Source organism: Pollachius pollachius, assembly GCF_949987615.1.
Source record: "Pollachius pollachius genome assembly, chromosome: 6".
Classification (NCBI taxonomy): Eukaryota; Metazoa; Chordata; class Actinopteri; order Gadiformes; family Gadidae; genus Pollachius; species Pollachius pollachius.
The window spans coordinates 24,475,123-24,494,968 of NC_136939.1; the positions used below are offsets into that span (position 1 = coordinate 24,475,123).

Genomic DNA, 19,846 nt, shown 5'->3' on the forward strand with positions numbered 1-19,846 from the left:
CGATCAAGCCTGTGTACAGTTCAAAATATAGATTTTTTTTTTGTCTCTTTAAACAAAAGCAGTGCTATTTGACAAGTGAGTTTAAATTAATTCCACTGCATAATACAGCAAACCAGTGTGCTAACTTCTTCCTTAGTACCTTATGCACGTTCTTACGCCTAATTTCATTCTTATATCCTATATAACATCTTCCTATCTCTACCTGTCCCTCTCCATATTCTTTCTCAGGCGTTGGTCCAAGCTGGCTGCTTGTATTGCAGGGTATTGTTCAAGGAATCTCTCCATCATTAGGTAGAGAGAATTCCACCTTGTTCTCACATCGAGAATCAGTGAATGTTGAGGGAGGTCTGACATGAACAAGAAAATCACAAATATGACATGCAACTTTGATATTGTGTAATCAGACAGATTTATGTAATGTTGCATTGTTTTACCAATGTTAATACCAGCTAAATGTACATTGTGTGCAGTGCACTACTAAAAGTACTTTAATTTGATCCTTGTGGTATCCAATTAAACTCAAGACATTGATTCTTACTTAGGACATCCTGCTTTTCCCGTAGAACCACCTTTGCCATGGACGACCTCTTCATCCAGACGATGATGGCACGAATCTTTGCAGTCCACTGAGCCACTGTGCTGCTGGAGTACAGACTTTGTGCTGCTAGGTTTAGTGAATGAGCGAAGCAGCCGAGCTTCACAAACTGCAGCCGTTTGATGGCTACGTCCATATTGGCCGCATTATCCACAGTAACGGCTACTACTTTATCAAACACGCCAAATTCTTTCAGGATGTCGCCGATTTCCTCTGCCACGACAATTCCTGTCTGGGCTCTGTACACAGCTTTTGTTGCGAGAACTTTCTGCCTCATGTTGCTTTCCACTAAATAGTGCACTGTGACAGTTAGGTAGTGGTCTTGGGTTAGGCTAGTCCAGCCATCACAAGTGAGAGCTATGTGACTGACCTCACTCAGCTCTGAGATCAGATTAGATTTTTCTATCTGGTACCATGCCGGGATCAATCTATTAGTTAAACACTCCCTTGTAGGGGGGGGGTGTACTTCGGGTTTATTGAATGGATCATATCCCTGCAAACACAAAAACAAACATAAGATATCTTAAAAGCATTTAACTTTTAAACAGAGCATAAAAGCAATTTGCAATAAATACACACAAACACTTCAGCACATGTCCATATGTTGTGATGTTTTTAAATCAAACGAGCACTGTGCCAAAGACAAATCTGTCAATAAAGTTAAACCTCAACTGTTACTGTAACTTAGGTCAGGGGTAGATAAAGTAGCTACAAGCTAAGTTAGTTTAACGTTATTCTTATTTATTTACCTAAATGTGGGCGACTCGACGTCGCTAAAGGGATGCAGCCTTTTTACCACATACGCCGTTACTTTTCTGTGGCACTCAGCAATTTGCTCCGCTGACAGCTTTCCCCTTGCTGCCATGCTGAAAGGAGTTTGTTGTATCTTTGCTGGCTGGGGTCTCGGGCCGGTTAACGTAGCAGCAGCAGCCGCAGCAGCAGCAGGCTCAGACTGGCTAACGTTAACGTTAGCATCACTCTGCGAGCGTTCAACAACTATGAACAGATTTGACACAGTTTTAGCAACTGGTAGTCTATAACTTAAGCTAGTCTGTTAAGAATAAGACAATCATAATTTTTATGTACCAACCTGATTCCGTTTCCAATGAGGAGTTACTAGCTGATGGTTGACTGTCCAAAGTGGAGAAAGCAACGGGAGCACGAGACCCACGCCACGCGTCAAACACACTACACTCGTTAATTGTTATACCATGCAGCAGGCGAAGGTGTTTTATCATGTTTGTTGTGCACCCTCCTTTGGCAGTAATAAGTTTATTGCAGGTGTTGCACTGTGCGAAGCCGTCCTTTTTTGAATTAAAATGAAGCCAGACTTTTGAGCGGCGTTTGCGGTCCATGTTCGAACTTCAGACAACTGATGTTTAGCGGAGCACGCGGCGGAGTGATACAAACCCCGCCCCGGAAACATGCGCGCGCATTTAGGAACCGATAAAAAGAATCGAAATTCAAACATCGTCTTAACAGTTCCAGAACCGGACGTTAGGAACCGGTTCCTTTTGAAACCGGTTCTCGGTGCCCAACCCTAATGCTATGTATATATCTATGTATAATATGATATTATTTAGATATAGAGCTTCTAGGACTCTAGGACGCGGGGCGTTCTAGAATATTTACAGAACACGGGCAAAGGCTGTGTGCGCCTCGCCATTGCGATACATCCACTGTAATCAGAGAGCATGTTACCGTGGCCCCAAGCTGCTCAGGGCCACACCCCCACCCTCCTCCGTGACCCGCCTCTCTCCTCCTCATTTACATTAAAGCTACAGACACCGAAACGGCGCCTTTGGGGAAAGCTCAATGTGCGACTGGCTCGTAGGGGCTGTAATTCTGCACCACGGCTGAATTTCGGGAACGTCTTCAAATACTGTGTTAGGGGCCCACTAATACCTATATTAAAGCATCCATAAGGTAGCATGCCATGGGACTTTTAACAAGTATTTTAAGTACCAATTAGTCATGAATAGTACAACTATTCAATTTGATAGAGGAAAGAATACAATGGATCAATCTTTAAGGCAAAGGTTAGTATAAATGCATAAGAACTTAATAATATTGCATAGTTTTACAGTTAATCATGTTGTTTGATGATTCTAATCAAAAAATGGGAGGTATTATTAATGCTAATGTTTCATATGCCATCCATATGTAGGCAATGTTAGCATCTAGTGGCTGGTGAGTACACTGATGGTCACAATGTGGATGTGTAGCTATTAGCTGTCAGTGATGGTGCATGAGATCAAGCGACATGAATTCCAGTGTCCCCACCATGACCTCGCTGCTACTGGTGGGCCCTGATCAGCAGTGGTGGACTCAGGGGGGGTGGGGGGCGGCAATCATTTTTTTCACATTTAAAGGGCAGCCAATAAGGCACTTTCTCTCGTATTCGCCACTCTTGAGGGCACTTTTTCAACCATGGAGCAACCGCCCCCCCTCGTGCCTCCATGGTTGAAAAAGTGCCTTCTAGAGTGGCGAATACGAGAGGAAGTGCCTTATTGGCTTCCCTTTACATGTGAAAAAAAATGAATGGGTGCCCTCTGGTGCTCCTTCATACAATAAATTATGATGATGAGCCCTCTAGATAAGAAAGTTCGATAACGTGCCTCAATGAGTGCCCTCTTAATGCCCTTACAGTGCCTCCATGGTTGAAAAAGTGCCTTGTAGAGTGGTGAATACGAGAGGAAGTGCCTTATTGGCTTCCCTTTACATGAGAAAAAAAATGAATGGGTGCCCTCTGGTGCTCCTTCATACAATAAATGATGACGATGTGCCCGCTAGAGCAAGAATGTGCCCTTTTTTTTTTTCGCTCCTGCCCTTCAAACACTCTGAGTCCGCCACTGCTGACCAGTATAACCTGCATACAAGCCAGTGCATGACCAGTCAACCAGTAAGAACATACCCACCGGTGATGTTAAAAACATGTGGGAGTCTGGGAGAAGCTATTTAGTCTGGTATTAGTACCCCAACCAGGGTCTAACTAGCCTGTAAACGGACCAAGGCTGCTTAAACCAGACATCAACAAACACACACACACACGCACACACGCACACATGCACACGCACACACGCCACCTTGACTAGCAACCTTGGTTCCGGTTCAAATTCCCCTCATCTTTATACAAAAGGAACGACAGAAGCACTGTGTGTGTTGGTGTCACTGTTTTGCCTATTAGCTAGCATTATTACACACATATCCAACCGGTTATATCATGTTTGTAAACGATAAAACACGAATTACTCCGGAAAACGAGAATAAAACCTCGCCAGCACCGTGTTTTATTTAAAAAAAACAGACAGTAAAGCCGAGTCATTGCACCGCGGTTGGTGGGGTGACATAAGAACGGTTGTTGCCTCCCCCTACAGCGTAATTGGCGGAGAGTCACCCCTGTCATCTTCGACGCATCCAACGGGAAAGCCCTGTTCCGTTTTAGAGCCCGCCCCCGACAAACCTATATATACTGAATCCTGCTGCGCTTACCACCATTACCGCCTTCACTCACCGAATCCTCGACGTCGGAACAGAAGGACATTAATCGCAAAAATGGTGAGCATAGCGACACATTTTGCCTTGTTAATGCTAAAAATAATTTGCGTTTTCATCCTAGCCTCGAATTGAGCCTTTTTTCGCCCTCTCATCCTCAACCCTTCCTCGCCGTTACGGCCACCGACTCGGTGGGAGTGGTGGGGGTGGGGGTGGGGGTGGGGGTGGCTGGGTCGCAGCCCAGTCTAGCCGGGCCCGGGTGGGACTTAAGCCAGTTAGGATGACGCATTAATGCCCTCCTCAACTGCATCGATTAAACAACGAATCCATTGAAACGGACTGCATTTTCTAGAATGTCTGTACTTTTGTAGGAAAACGGCCCAATTTAACCCCAAAACGTCGTGGTTATTTTGTTCTACGCATGCGCGTTCGATGGCGACCGGAGCTTATCGCGCCCTTTTTTTTTTTATCTACCCGGAAAAATGGTACCTGCGAGGCGGGGATTGGACGCGCGCTGCCTGACGCGGGGACGCGCAATCTGAGTGGGCCACTCGGTGCGTTGAACAAAGCGGCGCGCTTTGACACTGGGGGGACTGGGAGTGGCCACTGGTGCGACTGGTCTGGGTTGATCTGCCCCCCGAAAAGCCACAGACAGACAGACAGACAGACAGACAGACAGACAGACAGACAGACAGACAGACACACCCCAAGTTAACCCAAATTGTGTGTCTGCGCCTGTCTGCTTGCGCGTTCGCGCCTGTGTATGCGCGTACGAGCGCCTGTCTGTGCGTGTACGTGCGTGGCTGCACCAAATCTCGCGGGCGTGACGCAGCATCGTTCAAAAAGCGCACGTTTCCGTCTGCCTGTGTTTAGCGCCATCTTCTAGCGCGCAATGCGCATCAAAGATGACGTGCATTTGATTTGCGGGGAAGCTAAATGGATGGATGGATTTATGCATCGAGCAGGTGCTTTTTCTCGAAGTCTCTCCCCCCTCCCTCTCTCTCTCCCTCACTCTCTCCCCTCCCTATGTCTATCCCTCCCCTCCCTCTCTCCTCTTCCTATATCTCTCCCCTCCCTCTCTCTCCCCTCCCTCCCTCCCTCTCTCTTCCCTCCCTCCCGCTCTCTCCTCCCCAATGCATCATTCTCAAAGCGATTCGCCGCATTCTTTCCACGTCAGAGCAGTAGTCGATAAAGCATGGGGCGAAATCAATGATGCTGACTGCAAAAAAAAAATCGATAAGGATGATCGATGATACGCAGTTTGTATACTGTATATATCACAAAATGGTTGCAGTATGACCATGCACATGGCTTTTTTGGGGTTGTGCACTGATTATGTAACAATTGAAGTGTGAGCCTTCTGGATCATTTTGACACTGGTTTGTGTCATTGGTCTTTTTGGGGATGCACAAGGCACCCCCACTAAAAGCTTCACAGATTATATATATTTATTATGGGTATATGTATGTATACACAGGGCCGCTGCTGGCCGTTTCGGTGCCCTACGCGAGCGGGGGGGGAAGGGGAGCCTCTTTTTATATATTAGGTAAAAACATAATTGCCGAAATTGAGTGATAGGTTATGCAATTAAGAAAAAACAACGGTGGGCCTCTTCATAACTAATTTATATATATTTTTAATTCAATAATGTAATAATTCTTTTTTTTTCTCTTTTTTAAATTTTTTTAAACAAACTATAATTTTTGGTGCCCCCCCCCAGGTACTTGGTGCCCTACGCACTCTGCGTATAGGGAGCCTGTGTATACATATACTCTGTCTAGAGCATCAATTTAAAAGTTTTAAATAGAATAGCGATGGGTAATCCTTGCGTGAGCAATAAAATAAATTCAAATCAAACTGGAATTTGACTTGCAAATCAACGGATCCACCCCTAGCTGCAATCTACCTCGTAAAATGGCGTCATTCAGTCTGACCCTTCGACTTTGGTTTCCGAACGCGCTATGCAAAGCGCTTATTGTGCATGTCAATTACATTTAAGGGACATAAGAAATTCATTTGTCTCTGTAGTGTGGACTGTATATTTGATTCATTATCATCATCATCCTAGTTTATTTTATCCAGGCTGGATAGAAGAATTGTGTTGTTATTGCAACGGCGGACTGCAATCGTATGCATAACATTACTTGAATACAGCAAATTAATATCTTATCGTGCGAATAAAGCTGAAAGCCCTCATCACCAGGATTGTGTTGCTCCCGGTAACCCCAGCTTGTAACAACCAAGTAACACAGCGATTCCCCCCCCACAGCGCGAGTGTATTTCCATGCACGTCGGCCAGGCCGGTACCCAGATGGGCAATGCCTGCTGGGAGCTGTACTGCCTGGAGCACGGCATCCAGCCCGACGGACAGATGCCCTCCGACAAGACCATCGGCGGGGGAGACGACTCCTTCAACACCTTCTTCAGCGAGACGGGGGCGGGGAAGCACGTCCCCCGGGCGGTGTTCGTGGACCTGGAGCCCACCGTCATCGGTATGAGCCCCCCACCAACCCGGCGGTGCCTCTAAGGGGCTTGTAGCTTTGACTGGTCTAAAGTAGGACTTTTGATGCAGAGGGTCTCAACCTGGGGTCCCCGGACCTCCAGGGGTCTACAGGCAATATCGAGGGGGTCCGCGAAATACTAAGCTATCAATTTAAAAAAAAAGGGGGTTCCTTGGAAAATGTACTCTCCTGTAAGGGGTCCCTGGCCCTGAAAAGGTTGAGAACCCCTGTTCTAGTGTTTTAAACTATTAATGAATCAATTGGTGCATACGACGGTCAAGAAGCCTACTCAATGTGGAATATTTTAAAGCATGTAATACATGCAGAACTGAAACCCCATCTATATCATTCAATATTTGATGAAATGGTTGCTTGGTAACCCTATCATTATCATCTGGTTACTTGGTTACCGTATCATCAAATATTGGGTTATGCTTCAACTAGTATAGCCCAGTATTTGATGAAATGGTTGCTTGGTAACCCTATCGTTATCATCTGGTAACTTAAACACCGTATCATCAAATATTGGGTTATGCCTATTTGCTAATGCGGTTGCCTGGTTACCATATCATCAAACATTGGGTCATGCCTTCAATAGCATGCGTCTCCTTAATTGGATCAGTTTGATTGACGTCCCAAGTGGGCGTGTCAGCCTAGATGTAAGCTGGATAGATCAGTACCAGCCTACCCAGTGGACTGTAGCAAACATTGACCATCTATCCATCATACATCTAGGTATACACGCCCACTTGTTATGTCACTAAAACTGCTTGTAACGGCTCATCACACTCACACCTGGTAATGTAATAGGGGTTCTTTTAAACAAGTCTTAACTTGGCGGCTGTCAACGCTCATCCTAGCCTCGAGACTAAAGGACCTTCTCCTCTGTGACTCATCCTCCAGACGAGGTGCGTACCGGAACCTACCGCCAGCTGTTCCACCCCGAGCAGCTGATCACAGGGAAGGAAGACGCGGCCAATAACTACGCCCGCGGTCACTACACCATCGGCAAGGAGATCATCGACCTCGTGCTGGACAGAACTCGCAAGCTGGTGAGTTGACGTGCAATCCCTTTCCTCGGGTTCCCGGTTCAATCGGGTTTCCAATGGTTCCTAGTAGGGAAAAAAATCGCTATTTAATTGAACGCGTTTTTCAAATCTCAAAGGCTGCGATAAAAATAAATAATGATTTATATTAATTCATCTCAATACATTGGCCCGGCCGAAATAGAAAGAGCAGTTTATATGTTGACTGCTTCCAATGTTGTGTTGGCCCTACTACAGAATGATTTATTGCTTGTTTAGTGAATGAAACAAAACATAAGGAATTTTAAAAAAATATTATTTCCCCAAATCGTTCAGCCCTATTTCTTGGGCCTGTCTGTAAGGATGCTGAAAGAGGAGGTTTGTTGTGTTTGTCTTGGCTGCCATCTTGTGGTCGACTTTTGTACTGCGAAGGCATTGATGGTGAAACCGTGATAATCCCGACACTTGAGCCACATGATCACACCCGTCACCCCCCTCTTCTCCTACCAGGCGGACCAGTGCACAGGTCTCCAGGGCTTCCTCATCTTCCACTCCTTCGGTGGAGGAACGGGCTCCGGCTTCACCTCTCTGCTGATGGAGCGTCTCTCCGTTGACTACGGGAAGAAGTCCAAGCTGGAGTTCGCCGTCTACCCCGCGCCCCAGGTGTCCACCGCCGTGGTGGAGCCGTACAACTCCATCCTGACCACCCACACCACCCTGGAGCACTCGGACTGCGCCTTCATGGTCGACAACGAGGCCATCTACGACATCTGCCGCAGGAACCTGGACATCGAGCGACCTACCTACACCAACCTCAACAGGCTGATCGGTCAGATCGTCTCCTCAATCACCGCCTCCCTGCGCTTCGACGGTGCCTTGAACGTCGACCTGACGGAGTTCCAGACCAACTTGGTGCCCTACCCCCGTATCCACTTCCCCCTGGCCACCTACGCCCCTGTCATCTCCGCCGAGAAGGCCTACCACGAGCAGCTTTCGGTGGCCGACATCACAAACGCCTGCTTCGAGCCGGCCAACCAGATGGTGAAGTGCGACCCTCGCCACGGCAAGTACATGGCGTGCTGCCTGCTGTACCGCGGGGACGTGGTGCCCAAAGACGTCAACTCCGCCATCGCCACCATCAAGACAAAGCGCACCATCCAGTTCGTGGACTGGTGCCCCACCGGCTTCAAGGTAGGAATCAACTACCAGCCCCCCACGGTGGTGCCGGGAGGAGATCTGGCCAAGGTGCAGAGGGCCGTGTGCATGCTGAGCAACACCACCGCCATCGCCGAGGCCTGGGCACGCCTGGACCACAAGTTTGACCTGATGTACGCCAAGAGGGCCTTTGTCCACTGGTACGTCGGGGAGGGCATGGAGGAAGGGGAGTTCTCCGAGGCCAGGGAGGACATGGCCGCCCTGGAGAAGGATTACGAAGAGGTGGGCACCGACAGCGTCAACGAGGAGGACGAGGGTGAAGAGTACTAGGCCTTCGTTAGGCGAAGACTCGGACGGGCACCAGGGAGGCAGACATAGCGTTGGACCTCATTCCATTTAGCTAATGCATTCCTCTTAGCCACCAATACCGTTCAGCCCTCACTCAAAAAAACATACACCTTATTAAAAAGAAACCATAAACAAAATGCTGCTTTTGTGTGGTAATTTACTGGTCATTTTCCTGAAGTTCCACCTAAACTTGTACAGCTCGCTTGAAATGTACGGATTACCAAGGATTAAGGCCACATGTGAGAAGTCATTTTATTCTTACTTTAAATTTAGAATTCTGAGATTAAAGTCAGAATTTCCCAAAAAATGCACATGTGGCGCTCACTAGGGGTGTGCATTGGCACTGCCCTCACGATTCGATACGATTACGATTCACCAGGTAACAATTCGATTCTGCGATGCATCAAAATTCTACTGCACACAAGGCACATTTTTAATAAATCATGAGGCAATACAAGCAGTCATATAACAACAGATTTTATTGGCTGCTATGTGTTAATTCACTCTACTGTGGCTTTGACATAAATGTCATAAAATAAAATTAAATGGTACAGGGTATTGGATATGGCATTTTAAACCTGAAAAAGATAAATCGCTGCTTCCAGGGCGTTGAGAAATATTTCTCTTCTCTGCTTTAGAACCATTTGAATTTAAATAGAGCAATAACAGACAACTTTTTCCAGCAGTGACCATAAGTTTTTTTTACACAGTAAAATAGCAGCTCTAAGAAAAGGCACTTCCTGAACTTTTATCTGTTAGCTGTCATTCCTCCACAACATCCAAGAGTAGCCTCGCCATATGAGCACCAGTGTAGCTCTCGTAAACTGCTCTTGTCTGCAGCACATGTGATACAATCTGCCAATCCTCGCTAATGTAATGTGCCGTAATGGTTACATTGGACTCTGTTGCGACTGAAGTCCAGGCATCAGTTGCAACTGCTACACGACTGGCTTTACAAATGGATCCCATTACCTTTGCTTTGGTTTCTTTGTACAATGCAGGAAGCGCAGAATCAGTGAAGGTAGCTCTTGTCGGTAGCTTATACCGGGGCTCAATTCTTTTAAGCAGGTGGCGATAACCCGCATTTTCTAAAACAATAGGTTCGAAGATCCTTCGCTATGAAGCATGCCACCTATCGTGTGATCCTCATTGCTCTCAGAGTTGTGTGGCAACGTTGACACTAGCGACTCGTCAATTCTTGGCTGGGATGTGTCGACTTTTTTTTGTGTTGATGTTGTTGTTGAAGCCAACTCAGGATGGCAAAGATCAACATGGTTCTTGAAGTTAGTTGTATTGCCAACGTGCTTGATTTTAGAGTGGCAGGTTTTACACACCGCGTAAGTCTTGTCTAGTTTCCCATTAACTTCGTAGAATCCGAAATGTGCCCAGATGTCCGCTTTCCAAGCTTTGGGTGCGTACCCGTCTTTCACGGTCATCTCCCTCAGCCATCCTTAGTGGTGTTGTTGTTGTTGTTGTGCTAGCTAGCGCCGCCGCTTAGCATGTACTTCACAACTTTATTGTCCACTCAAGGCCCGAAAATAAACAGCGACATAATCGATTACAGCACGTTGCCGCATCGATGCTGAATCGTGCATGGCCCGCACTACGATGCATCGCCGAATCGATTATTGTTGACACCACTAGCGCTAACCCTCTTCCGTACAAATTTCTCATTTACAGGTCCATGTTCATTTCTGCTAAAATGGACACTGTTCTAATAAGGGTTGACTTGGTTAGTGTAAGATAAACAACACCTTTAATTTATAGGGATGATGTTATGACACCAGGATTTGGCATGATTAGAAGAAAAGAGCCATTTGAAAATCTGCCTTTTCCTGTGTTTAAGTGATGTCACAAGTGGGCGTGTCCACTTATGACGGTCCACTTTTGATGTCAATAAAACAGTAAAAAGGGCTTGTGGCCATCTTAAGGCTCATTCACACCCCTACGGTAAATATGGATAGGGACCCTTTCGTCCGGATCCGGAGGTATGAATCGGCCTTTGAACTAAACCTTTAAGTTAATATACAAGGAGTTCCGGCTCTAGCCAGTGGTTTTGGAGTCCCCTTCCGGCCCAGGGTCTTAGGTACTATCATGGCGCATTTCCACCAGAGGGTGCGGGTTGGTTCAGTCCGCAAAGGTGCGGCACGGATCGCGTTTCCGCTGCCAAAAGTGGGCGTGACCCGGACTGAGCCGTACTAGTCTCGCAGTACTCCTCCGTTGGTACTGCGAGGTGTTTCTGGACAACGGCGAAAGCTTCGTTTATTGATGAAAATGTTAGTCAAAAGTTTGATGTCCTTCTTGGAAGTCCTCCATTGTTGCTCTTTGTTCATTGTTTCGCGTTCTTATTTTCCCTTGGATTTATAAGCAGGCTACACTGTAAGGCTGCTATGAAGTCACAATGTTTATGTTGCTGCCGCGCCAGGAGAGGTAACATTCTCCTGCCCTCAGGGCTGAGTGGCCTCAATCATTATTTGTCTGGGGGCAGTTTAGTCTCTTCTGGTCCCAGGGCTGAAGTAACATTCCTGGACACTGTGACGAGGCACCTTGGCTCCCAACACTCCTTTGTCAGGATTCATTTTTCATCAGCCTGCAACACAGTAAATATCAACACACTTCTACATCGCCTTCAGCAGCTACAAGTCAACCCAACTCTGATGCTCTGGATTAAGGAGTTCTTAATGAACAGACCTCAGCATGTGAGAGTGCATGGTGTGACATCTACCAACACCATTTTAAATACAGGAGTCCCACAGGGATGTGTCTTACCAATTCTCTTTTCTATGTACACAAATGAGATCACCTGCAAGATCAATGGACTAAAACTATTTAAATATGCTGATGACATGGCGTTAGTGGCCAACCTGACAGACGAGCACACCCTGTCCACTTACAGGCAGTATGTTAGCACCATGGCCCTGTGGTTCAAGGAGAGCTCACTGCAACTAAACATCAACAAGACCAAAGAACTGTGTTGCCATAGGTGCTGGGCACCCGAAACCCCACATCCACTCTCCACACCTTTAAGACTGGAGGGGCAAGTGGTTGAACAGGTTAAACATTTCAAGTACCTTGGCACCTAGACTAAGCACCGCATGTCCTTCACCCAGCACGGAGACAGAGTTTACAAAAAAGCCCAACAATGCATGTGTCTCCTGAGGAAGATGAAAGGGTTCGATGTCAGAAAGGACATTTTATTAACGGTTCATCAGACACTGATTGAATCTGTCATCTCCTTCAACATTACATCTTGGTACAGCTTCCTAACAAGCAGATGCAAGGGAAAACTGGCTAGGATAATTAAGCAGGCAAGCAAGATAACCAGCATCCAACAAAAACAGCTTTCAGACTTGCACACTCAAGCAGTGGAAAGGAAGACCAATTCCATTCTCTTGGATCTCTCCCACCCCCTCCATGGCTGTTTTGAGCTGCTTCCATCAGACAGAAGATACAGAGTTCCTCTAGTCAACATACTCTATACAAAATCCTTCATACCCAAGGCAATACACACACACAACATACTTCTTACACAAGCACCACATACACACAATTAGATACTGACTGCCTTCAATCAAAGACAATTTTCTAATATGGCAACATGTTGGACAAATAAAGCTTTTGAATTTTGAACTTCTCCTGCCCTCAGGGCTGAGTGGCCTAAATCATTATTTGCCTGGGGGCAGTTTAGTCTCTCCTGCCCTCAGGGCTGAGTGGCCTAAATCATTATTTGTCTGGGGGCAGTATGATGAGTAATAATGATTCGGGTAACTCTGCCCTGGGGGCAGGAGAATGTTACTTCAGCCCTAGAACCAGAAGAGAATAAACTGCCCCCAGTTTATTCTCTATTCCCTTTTTCCGCCAAGATGCGCAAAGGGGAGTCGAAACAGCGACCAATCGACCCATAAAGTGTTATAGAACCATCACAATGACTCTTAACCTATTATGTTAAGGTAAATTAAGCCAAAAAAGTTGCATAGTTCCCCTTTAAGAAGGTTTCGGGAAACCGGGCCCAGGGCTATACTGCACCCTCACTACTGGGCTGAGGCATGCTGGGTCCGAAGCGTAACCGCCGGTGGAAAAGCTCCAGGTTATCAGGGGTTTAGGGCCTCAATTGGAGAGAGAGAGATAGAAAGGGGGAGAAATAGGGAGAGGGAGGGTTAGATAGTGTCTTGTGTAGATAGAGTGAGATGTGATACACTCCAACACAAACTATAAGTGTGAGAATGTGGGGCTGCTGTTGGCTCAAGAGTGACAAGGTTTGTGTTAAATACGAATTATAAAAATAAAATTAAACCAGGTAAATAAAACAAACGTCTGAGAGCAGGGGAGCCCCCTGTCTCTATCTCTATCTAATGCCAATGAGGTAACGCAAGGGCTTTCTCCGATGAAAACCCTTTTGTTTGCAGTATAATGAATGAATGTTAATAAACAAGAAGTGCAAGCTCTAGCAAAAGGTTTTGCCTTCCCCTTCTGGTCTAGGGGCTTAGGTAGTATTACAAGGCTTTAGTACTTGCGTTTGCAGTATAATAATTGTTTCATAGTCGGTGGCAAAATTGTTGGTATCAATTGGAAAAATTGCCACTTGTAAGACATTGATTAGTTAGTGTGTTTAAGTGGTAAGATCTGCTGATTAAAGAGTAGGAGACTGGGGTTCAAGTCCTGCATATGTTGGTATTAAACAGTCGTTTAGTTGAATGTTGTGGTGGAATCTATATATATAATTCACCATCGTTCTGTGTTATAGGGACGCTGTCGTTTTGTATTGGTCGTCACCAAATAAAACATAAGGGGTAACACTTAGAGATGGGCGATATGGCCTAAAATCCATATTGCGATATACATTGCAGCCTCTTGCGATAACGATATATATCACGATATAAAATAATAAAATAACCGTTTCAGAACAGGTTACATAGACCCTAAGGAAAGCCAAACTGCTAAATGTATTTAAAAAAAAGAGAAATATAGTATGTCATTTCGAGAACATTTATTGTGAAACACTGTAATCATACAACATAATGTTGCAGATAAATAAAATTAGTATTGGGTTTCTTTCCTTTAGTGCAAACCATTCTAAAAGGCACTACACTTAGTTTAAGTCCTTGGTTCTTAAATGCCACCCAAGATGCAGAGAACAGGAAAAACGGGTGTCTTTCTAGATAAGGAACAGACACTGTACTGACAATTAGGGATGGGCATGATTAATTGATGATCGATCATTGATTGTTAAGATTTTTGTCGATTACGTGATATTTTTAACCATTTGAGGTTGACCCAGCCGGAGAGGTGGTCTCGGAGACGTTGCTCAACATGGAGCAAAGAGGAGACGGAACGTCTTTTGGATATTTGGGTCCGATATCCAAAAGACATTCCGTCTCCTCTTTCCTCCATGTTGAACCACCACCCGACGGTCCGACAAAAGCAAGTAAAAAGTATGCTGGAAAACATAACTTAAAAATGCCGATGCATTTAACACATTCCGAGTCAGGATGAGGGAGAAGGAGTTGGACCAGTCCGCAGATCAATGTATATCACGCTGGATATCCATGATTGTTGACTTTCACCGGTGCTTCCCCCCCCCCCCCCTTTTTCTTTAAAGGCCCCATTCCATTAAAATCACGTTTTTCCTATTGTTTGTTAAATAACATAGGTCAGAATAAGTTTGTGACCTGTGGTAAGTTTGAAATCTATGCAGTTTGTCTGCTGTATGCAATAGCCAATGAAAGGGAAAAGACAGAAGAAATGAGCCAATCTGGATAAGGTGACACTGTTACGTAGCGTTAACGTTGTCAAATTATTATTCATGGCCCTGCCCACTTTGTTGGTTCGTAACCGCCCACAGAAGTTCTGAAGGAGTCGCGATTGAGATAGTGCTAATACGTGTGCGTAGTAACAGGCTAGTTACAGAATTTTGAGTGTAATGGCAGAACGACATCGAACCTGTGTGTTATGCCAAGGCAAAACGTCCACTTTGCATCTCCTGCCAAAGACATGGTTGCAATTTATTTGTGGAGAAATTCCGAAAAACTATGGAACCAGATAAGTGCTGTGTTCGGCGCATTTCAGAGACGATGACATTGTCAACTTCGGGGAGTACAGTAGTGGGTTTGTATCAAAGTTGGGTTTGAAACCTGGAGTTGTTCCATTACGGAGGTTGCCTACTTCTCCAACAGCCGTAAGTAATTTTATCTACACAATGAAAATGAAATGAAATGAATGAAATCCTATTTAAAAAGTTAGATGTAACTACATGATCTATATGCCCATTTTGGACAACGCTAGCATGAACAGTCAAAGTAGCACGTGCAGCTAGCGCTAACTTCATTCCATGGTAGCCGCCTAGTTATACTGATATGGTTGACACAACGTTTCGACCGTATAGGTCTTGGTCAGACCTGACGAAGACCTAGCAGCTATACGGTCGAAACGTTGTGTATCTAATACAATCACTGGAAGCAGAAGCGACAGTGTGCGGGTATACTTTTTCTTATTATCTGACGGACTCTTTACACTGCACCTGTACAGAGTTGGATGTGCTTGCACTCTCTACTACTATCAGCGAGTTATAGCCATTAGGGATTTTCTGCCCATACACAGTATCAAAATTTGTATGTATGTGTATCATTTCTGCATAGTTTTCCTCATGTCAGCACAACCGTCTTGTAGTTATGGTTACCAAACTAATCTGGCAGCTATCAGGATAATTTGCCTGTAGATGAGGATAACTTGTAGGCTAGTCTACTACTCAGATAAGTGAGTTATTTTATTACAGTGTAAGTTAACATCTATGTACAATTTTCCAAGACTTTATTCATTTGGCTTCAGGACATGATTTAGCTTTATGTATTACTTGGTGTCTAATTGTCTCTTGTGTGTATCATGTCATTTAGAGCACACCAGGAACATCAAGAACGTCCAACATCCATACATCTAGCCAAACAGACCCACCTAGTCTGTCATCCAGGGGCACACAGCTTTCTGTTGGTACTTTAAGCAATCATGTGAGAAGCAGAGGTTTGTGATTTCATTCATTTTTCAACTGCTCATGTGCCAAGTAACTTCTGTTCCGACCATGCAGTGTTGATAATGGTGGCTAAACCAAGTAAACTCAGTTCATCCACATGTCATATTTATACAATAGGGTTTGCAAAAATCGAAATAGTTCATCCACCTTCTAGTAGAGTTTATGAACTAGTTAAAACTTCAAATGTTTGCTACGGTCTTTGTACTATTGTTATCAGCACAACTTGCCAGCCATAGTATATACACATAATTACTCTACTCATTTCTTAACTCTACACAACTGAGGTAATCTATAGCTTACTGGATGGCCTCTGTTGTTATTCTTTCGTAAATGGTGTAACAAAACAGTAATATGCAGTAATATTCCTTAGGCACACAAACTACAGCCTGCTCTGTAAGTGTGAGTACAACTACAGATGATGCACCTTGGGGACCCTCGACCTCTACGCCAATCAAGCCAACGCCAGCTAAAAGACCTCGGTTAGCTGTAGAGGAGGAAGACGACGGGGAAGACTCCACAGTGATCGCTGAACCACATGACTCCACATATGGAGTTATATAACTTCTTCTTCATCAGATTGATTTTGATGGATTTTTTTTGTTTTTGTTTGTTCATTAGGTCTGTCTAAGAAATTGGACAAGGTGTCGAAAGAGAAGGACTGTGACATTGTTAAGAGGTGGCGGCGTGGCATCAGCAACCATGTCTACTGGGCAGCAACATCATCATCCACCGGGGCTGAAAAGGTGGCTAAATGGACCTCATTAATTAACCACATTCAGGACATACACAGCCACGACAACCCAGCTTTCCCCAAATGCCTCCACCCTGTTCGCCGAACAAGAGATCGTAAAAAGTGGTTTCAGCCAGGTGTGTAAACCTCCATTGTATGTAATGTTGTTTGACTATCTTGCTTGTGTTTCTCTAAAAACAATAACATATATATATATATATATCTTTCTTTAGGCACCAAAGCCCTCTATAAAGTGGAAAAAATCCTTACAAACAAGAGGGTCCTGACTGATGTGGAAAAGCTGAGCTCAAAGTACCAGACCTCAACACTGGAAGCTTTCCACAGTGTTATTTTGCGTTTTACCCCCAAAAATGTGTTTTTCCTTTTTATTGGGATGTTGTGCAGGTATGTTTACATATACTGACTAATAACATATACTTTCTTACACTGCAACAATACAGACCTAAAGATATGTGTAGATATCTTTGCTGTGGTGACTATGAAGTTGTTGTTTGATAAAGACCTGTTGCAACCAGTGTTCTGCTATGACAGTTTTATTACCACACCCTATTTTCTCCTTCAGACTGTACCTGGCAGCCATGCATTTTAATGAGAATGCTGGCCGTTCCCAAGCGAAGACAAGCTCAGGAAGACTGAGGTACAAACTCAATTTCCCAAAAGCAAAGAAAGGAGCGGCTACGGTGAAAGCAGTAAAAACACAACCAACATACTGTTAGTTGTAAGGAAATATTTATTGAAGTATAAAACACTTTGTACATTGTTACATGTACAGTTTACCTACATTGTATTTCTTTTAGGCTATACCTTCAGCCTGATGCATCTCCTCTTTGAAGAGGTAGTCCCTAACCCCCTGCCCTACTTGGAGGAACGTCAGAAGATTCCTGTGCCCAGTTCCCTATCGTCCCAATACGAACGTCCACCCTTAGAAGATGCTATTGCGGCCTATGTATCTCGCTTTAGAGTGGAGGAGGTTTAAATCCAACACATTGGCCTTCAGCATCAGGGAACTCCCTGCGTATGTGTTGGACCACACAAGAGGGGATGACAACACGTGTCTTCCTGCCAAGATATCCCCAGCACCAGCTGACAAATGACCTGTAGGCCAAGTACCTGCAACGGCTGTCAAAAAGCAGAGGACATTGTTGTTTATGTACATATGGCCAAGGCTGAACTGTATATAGTGTGTGAGTTATATATGACATTTTTAGTCATGTGTAAATAGAATAAAAAATGATCCTTATTTGTATTGGTATTATTGGTAGGTACAGCTCCATCACTTTGACTTTCACTATGCAAAATAGTGTATGAGCTTGGTAGACATGTTTGAATATGCTGATGTGCCGTAGTGTAGCCATTTTTTCATCTCACTTACTCATTGCCTCTAACTTGCAAGTTCCCATAATCACGTTGATAAATGTTCAGGGCATTTTGCTGGGAATATCTATTGAGACAAACTGGATCTAGTCCTGGGTGGAGGGTCATGCATGATACTGGTGGATCCTCGTCTTTCACTATTCTTACAACCTGTGCAATCAGATATGTTTGATTAATATAATTGATTTTACAGTGTATAACCAAAATGTAATCCATACCACCCATCGTGGCCCTGTCTTACCGTTGGTGTCTCCCTGCAGCATACATTCTCCACCTCTGTCTGCATTGTAGAGCAATTCCCACAGGTACACCTGAAGCAAAAGGTAGGCAATGTGTTTGGCAGCCATCAATAATGAAACACAAATTAGGCTATAGGCCTACCTAATATAAAAAAAATCAGTCTGATTATATGAAAATGAAGATGCTGTAGGTCTTTGCAAATGACTAAATTGGCCTACAACACATCTTTGAATGCCAACATAAAAAATAATTATGACTCCTAAGCCTAGGCCTATTTGAATAACCTGGTTGCTCTGTTAGAATGTCTATCAATAAAGCAATCACTAACAAGCTATTTGATGGAAAGGGCTATATGCAGGTGTGTAGGCCTAGTGGTTTAATAAAAAGCACAAATTTGGTTATCACAGCACGTCGTGGTCCACCGATGTCGTCGAACACTTTTGCTATGTATTTTCTCATCATCTTATCATCACGTCGTGATGACGTGATGATTAGAAAAGACATACCAAAAGTGTTTGAACAGGTAGCCTGATTCCGGGAAAGTTGAGTGCATAGTCCTATTGTTGGCCTACTATATTATACGTAGCCTAAATGTGGATAATACCGTGTGATTTTGGAATATTACAAAATGCATTGGGTTCATAAACGATTTGGAGGTGCATAAACTATTTCGGAAATAAAAGGTGGGAATAGGCCTGCGCTCCGTTTATTGGCGTATAGCCACAACTAAGCCCTGTTTGCCAGTTAAGTTAGCTCACATTACCATTCTGAAACGTCCATCATTGTACGTGTTTGTGGTTGTTCTTGGTCTTCTCCTTCAGTCTCATCTTCCGACTCTGGGTCAAACACATAGGGCAAAATTCCTGCCATCGTTTTTGGTTTTGCTAGGTTTCCTTGGTAAGCCTGTGGACAGCTGCTGTCGTCCGATCAGAGCAAAGCGAAATTTAAATATTGAATATTCATGAGAACAGCGATCCAATCAGAGCAACGCTCATTAATACCTGACTATTCATGAGAAAAGCAGTCGTCTTTTCTACCAGGCTTTTCAGACATGCTAGAATAGTTTGAAATAAGCTATCCAAGGCATTTCCAACACAAACAATGTTACAAACTCGATCAAAGGACATTAAGGATTATAAAGAAATGAATGAAATGGCTGTGGCATGGGATCTTTAACGCTTTACAACGCCCCAGACCTTTTTGTCCAATGATTTTACCCATTCAGACCGGATCACGCATCCGTGCGTGTTTACCTTTAAGACCGGATTGCGCATCAATGCATGTTTACCATTAACCCATTTGTACCGGCTGCGCGGAGCAACATTGCATCTACTAGAT

The 19,846-nt window shown here is 44.5% G+C and overlaps 1 protein-coding gene across 1 annotated transcript; it reads left to right on the forward strand.

Annotated features, from left to right (window-relative positions):
- Window positions 1-4,072: 4,072 nt before the first annotated feature.
- LOC307076981 (tubulin alpha chain) lies at window positions 4,073-9,256 on the forward strand. Its single transcript, XM_079738214.1, has 4 exons — window positions 4,073-4,153; window positions 6,360-6,582; window positions 7,495-7,643; window positions 8,127-9,256. The coding sequence occupies exons 1-4, from the start codon at window positions 4,151-4,153 to the stop codon at window positions 9,099-9,101; spliced, it is 1,350 nt and encodes a 449-aa protein (XP_079594340.1). The 5' UTR covers window positions 4,073-4,150; the 3' UTR covers window positions 9,102-9,256.
- Window positions 9,257-19,846: the final 10,590 nt, after the last annotated feature.

Excerpts from the sequence above, each read along its gene's own strand:
- LOC307076981 (XM_079738214.1), top strand. Across the intron at positions 6,583-7,494 it reads CCTGGAGCCCACCGTCATCG|ACGAGGTGCGTACCGGAACC; the intron begins GTATGAGCCCCC and ends CTCATCCTCCAG. Across the intron at positions 7,644-8,126 it reads TGGACAGAACTCGCAAGCTG|GCGGACCAGTGCACAGGTCT; the intron begins GTGAGTTGACGT and ends TTCTCCTACCAG.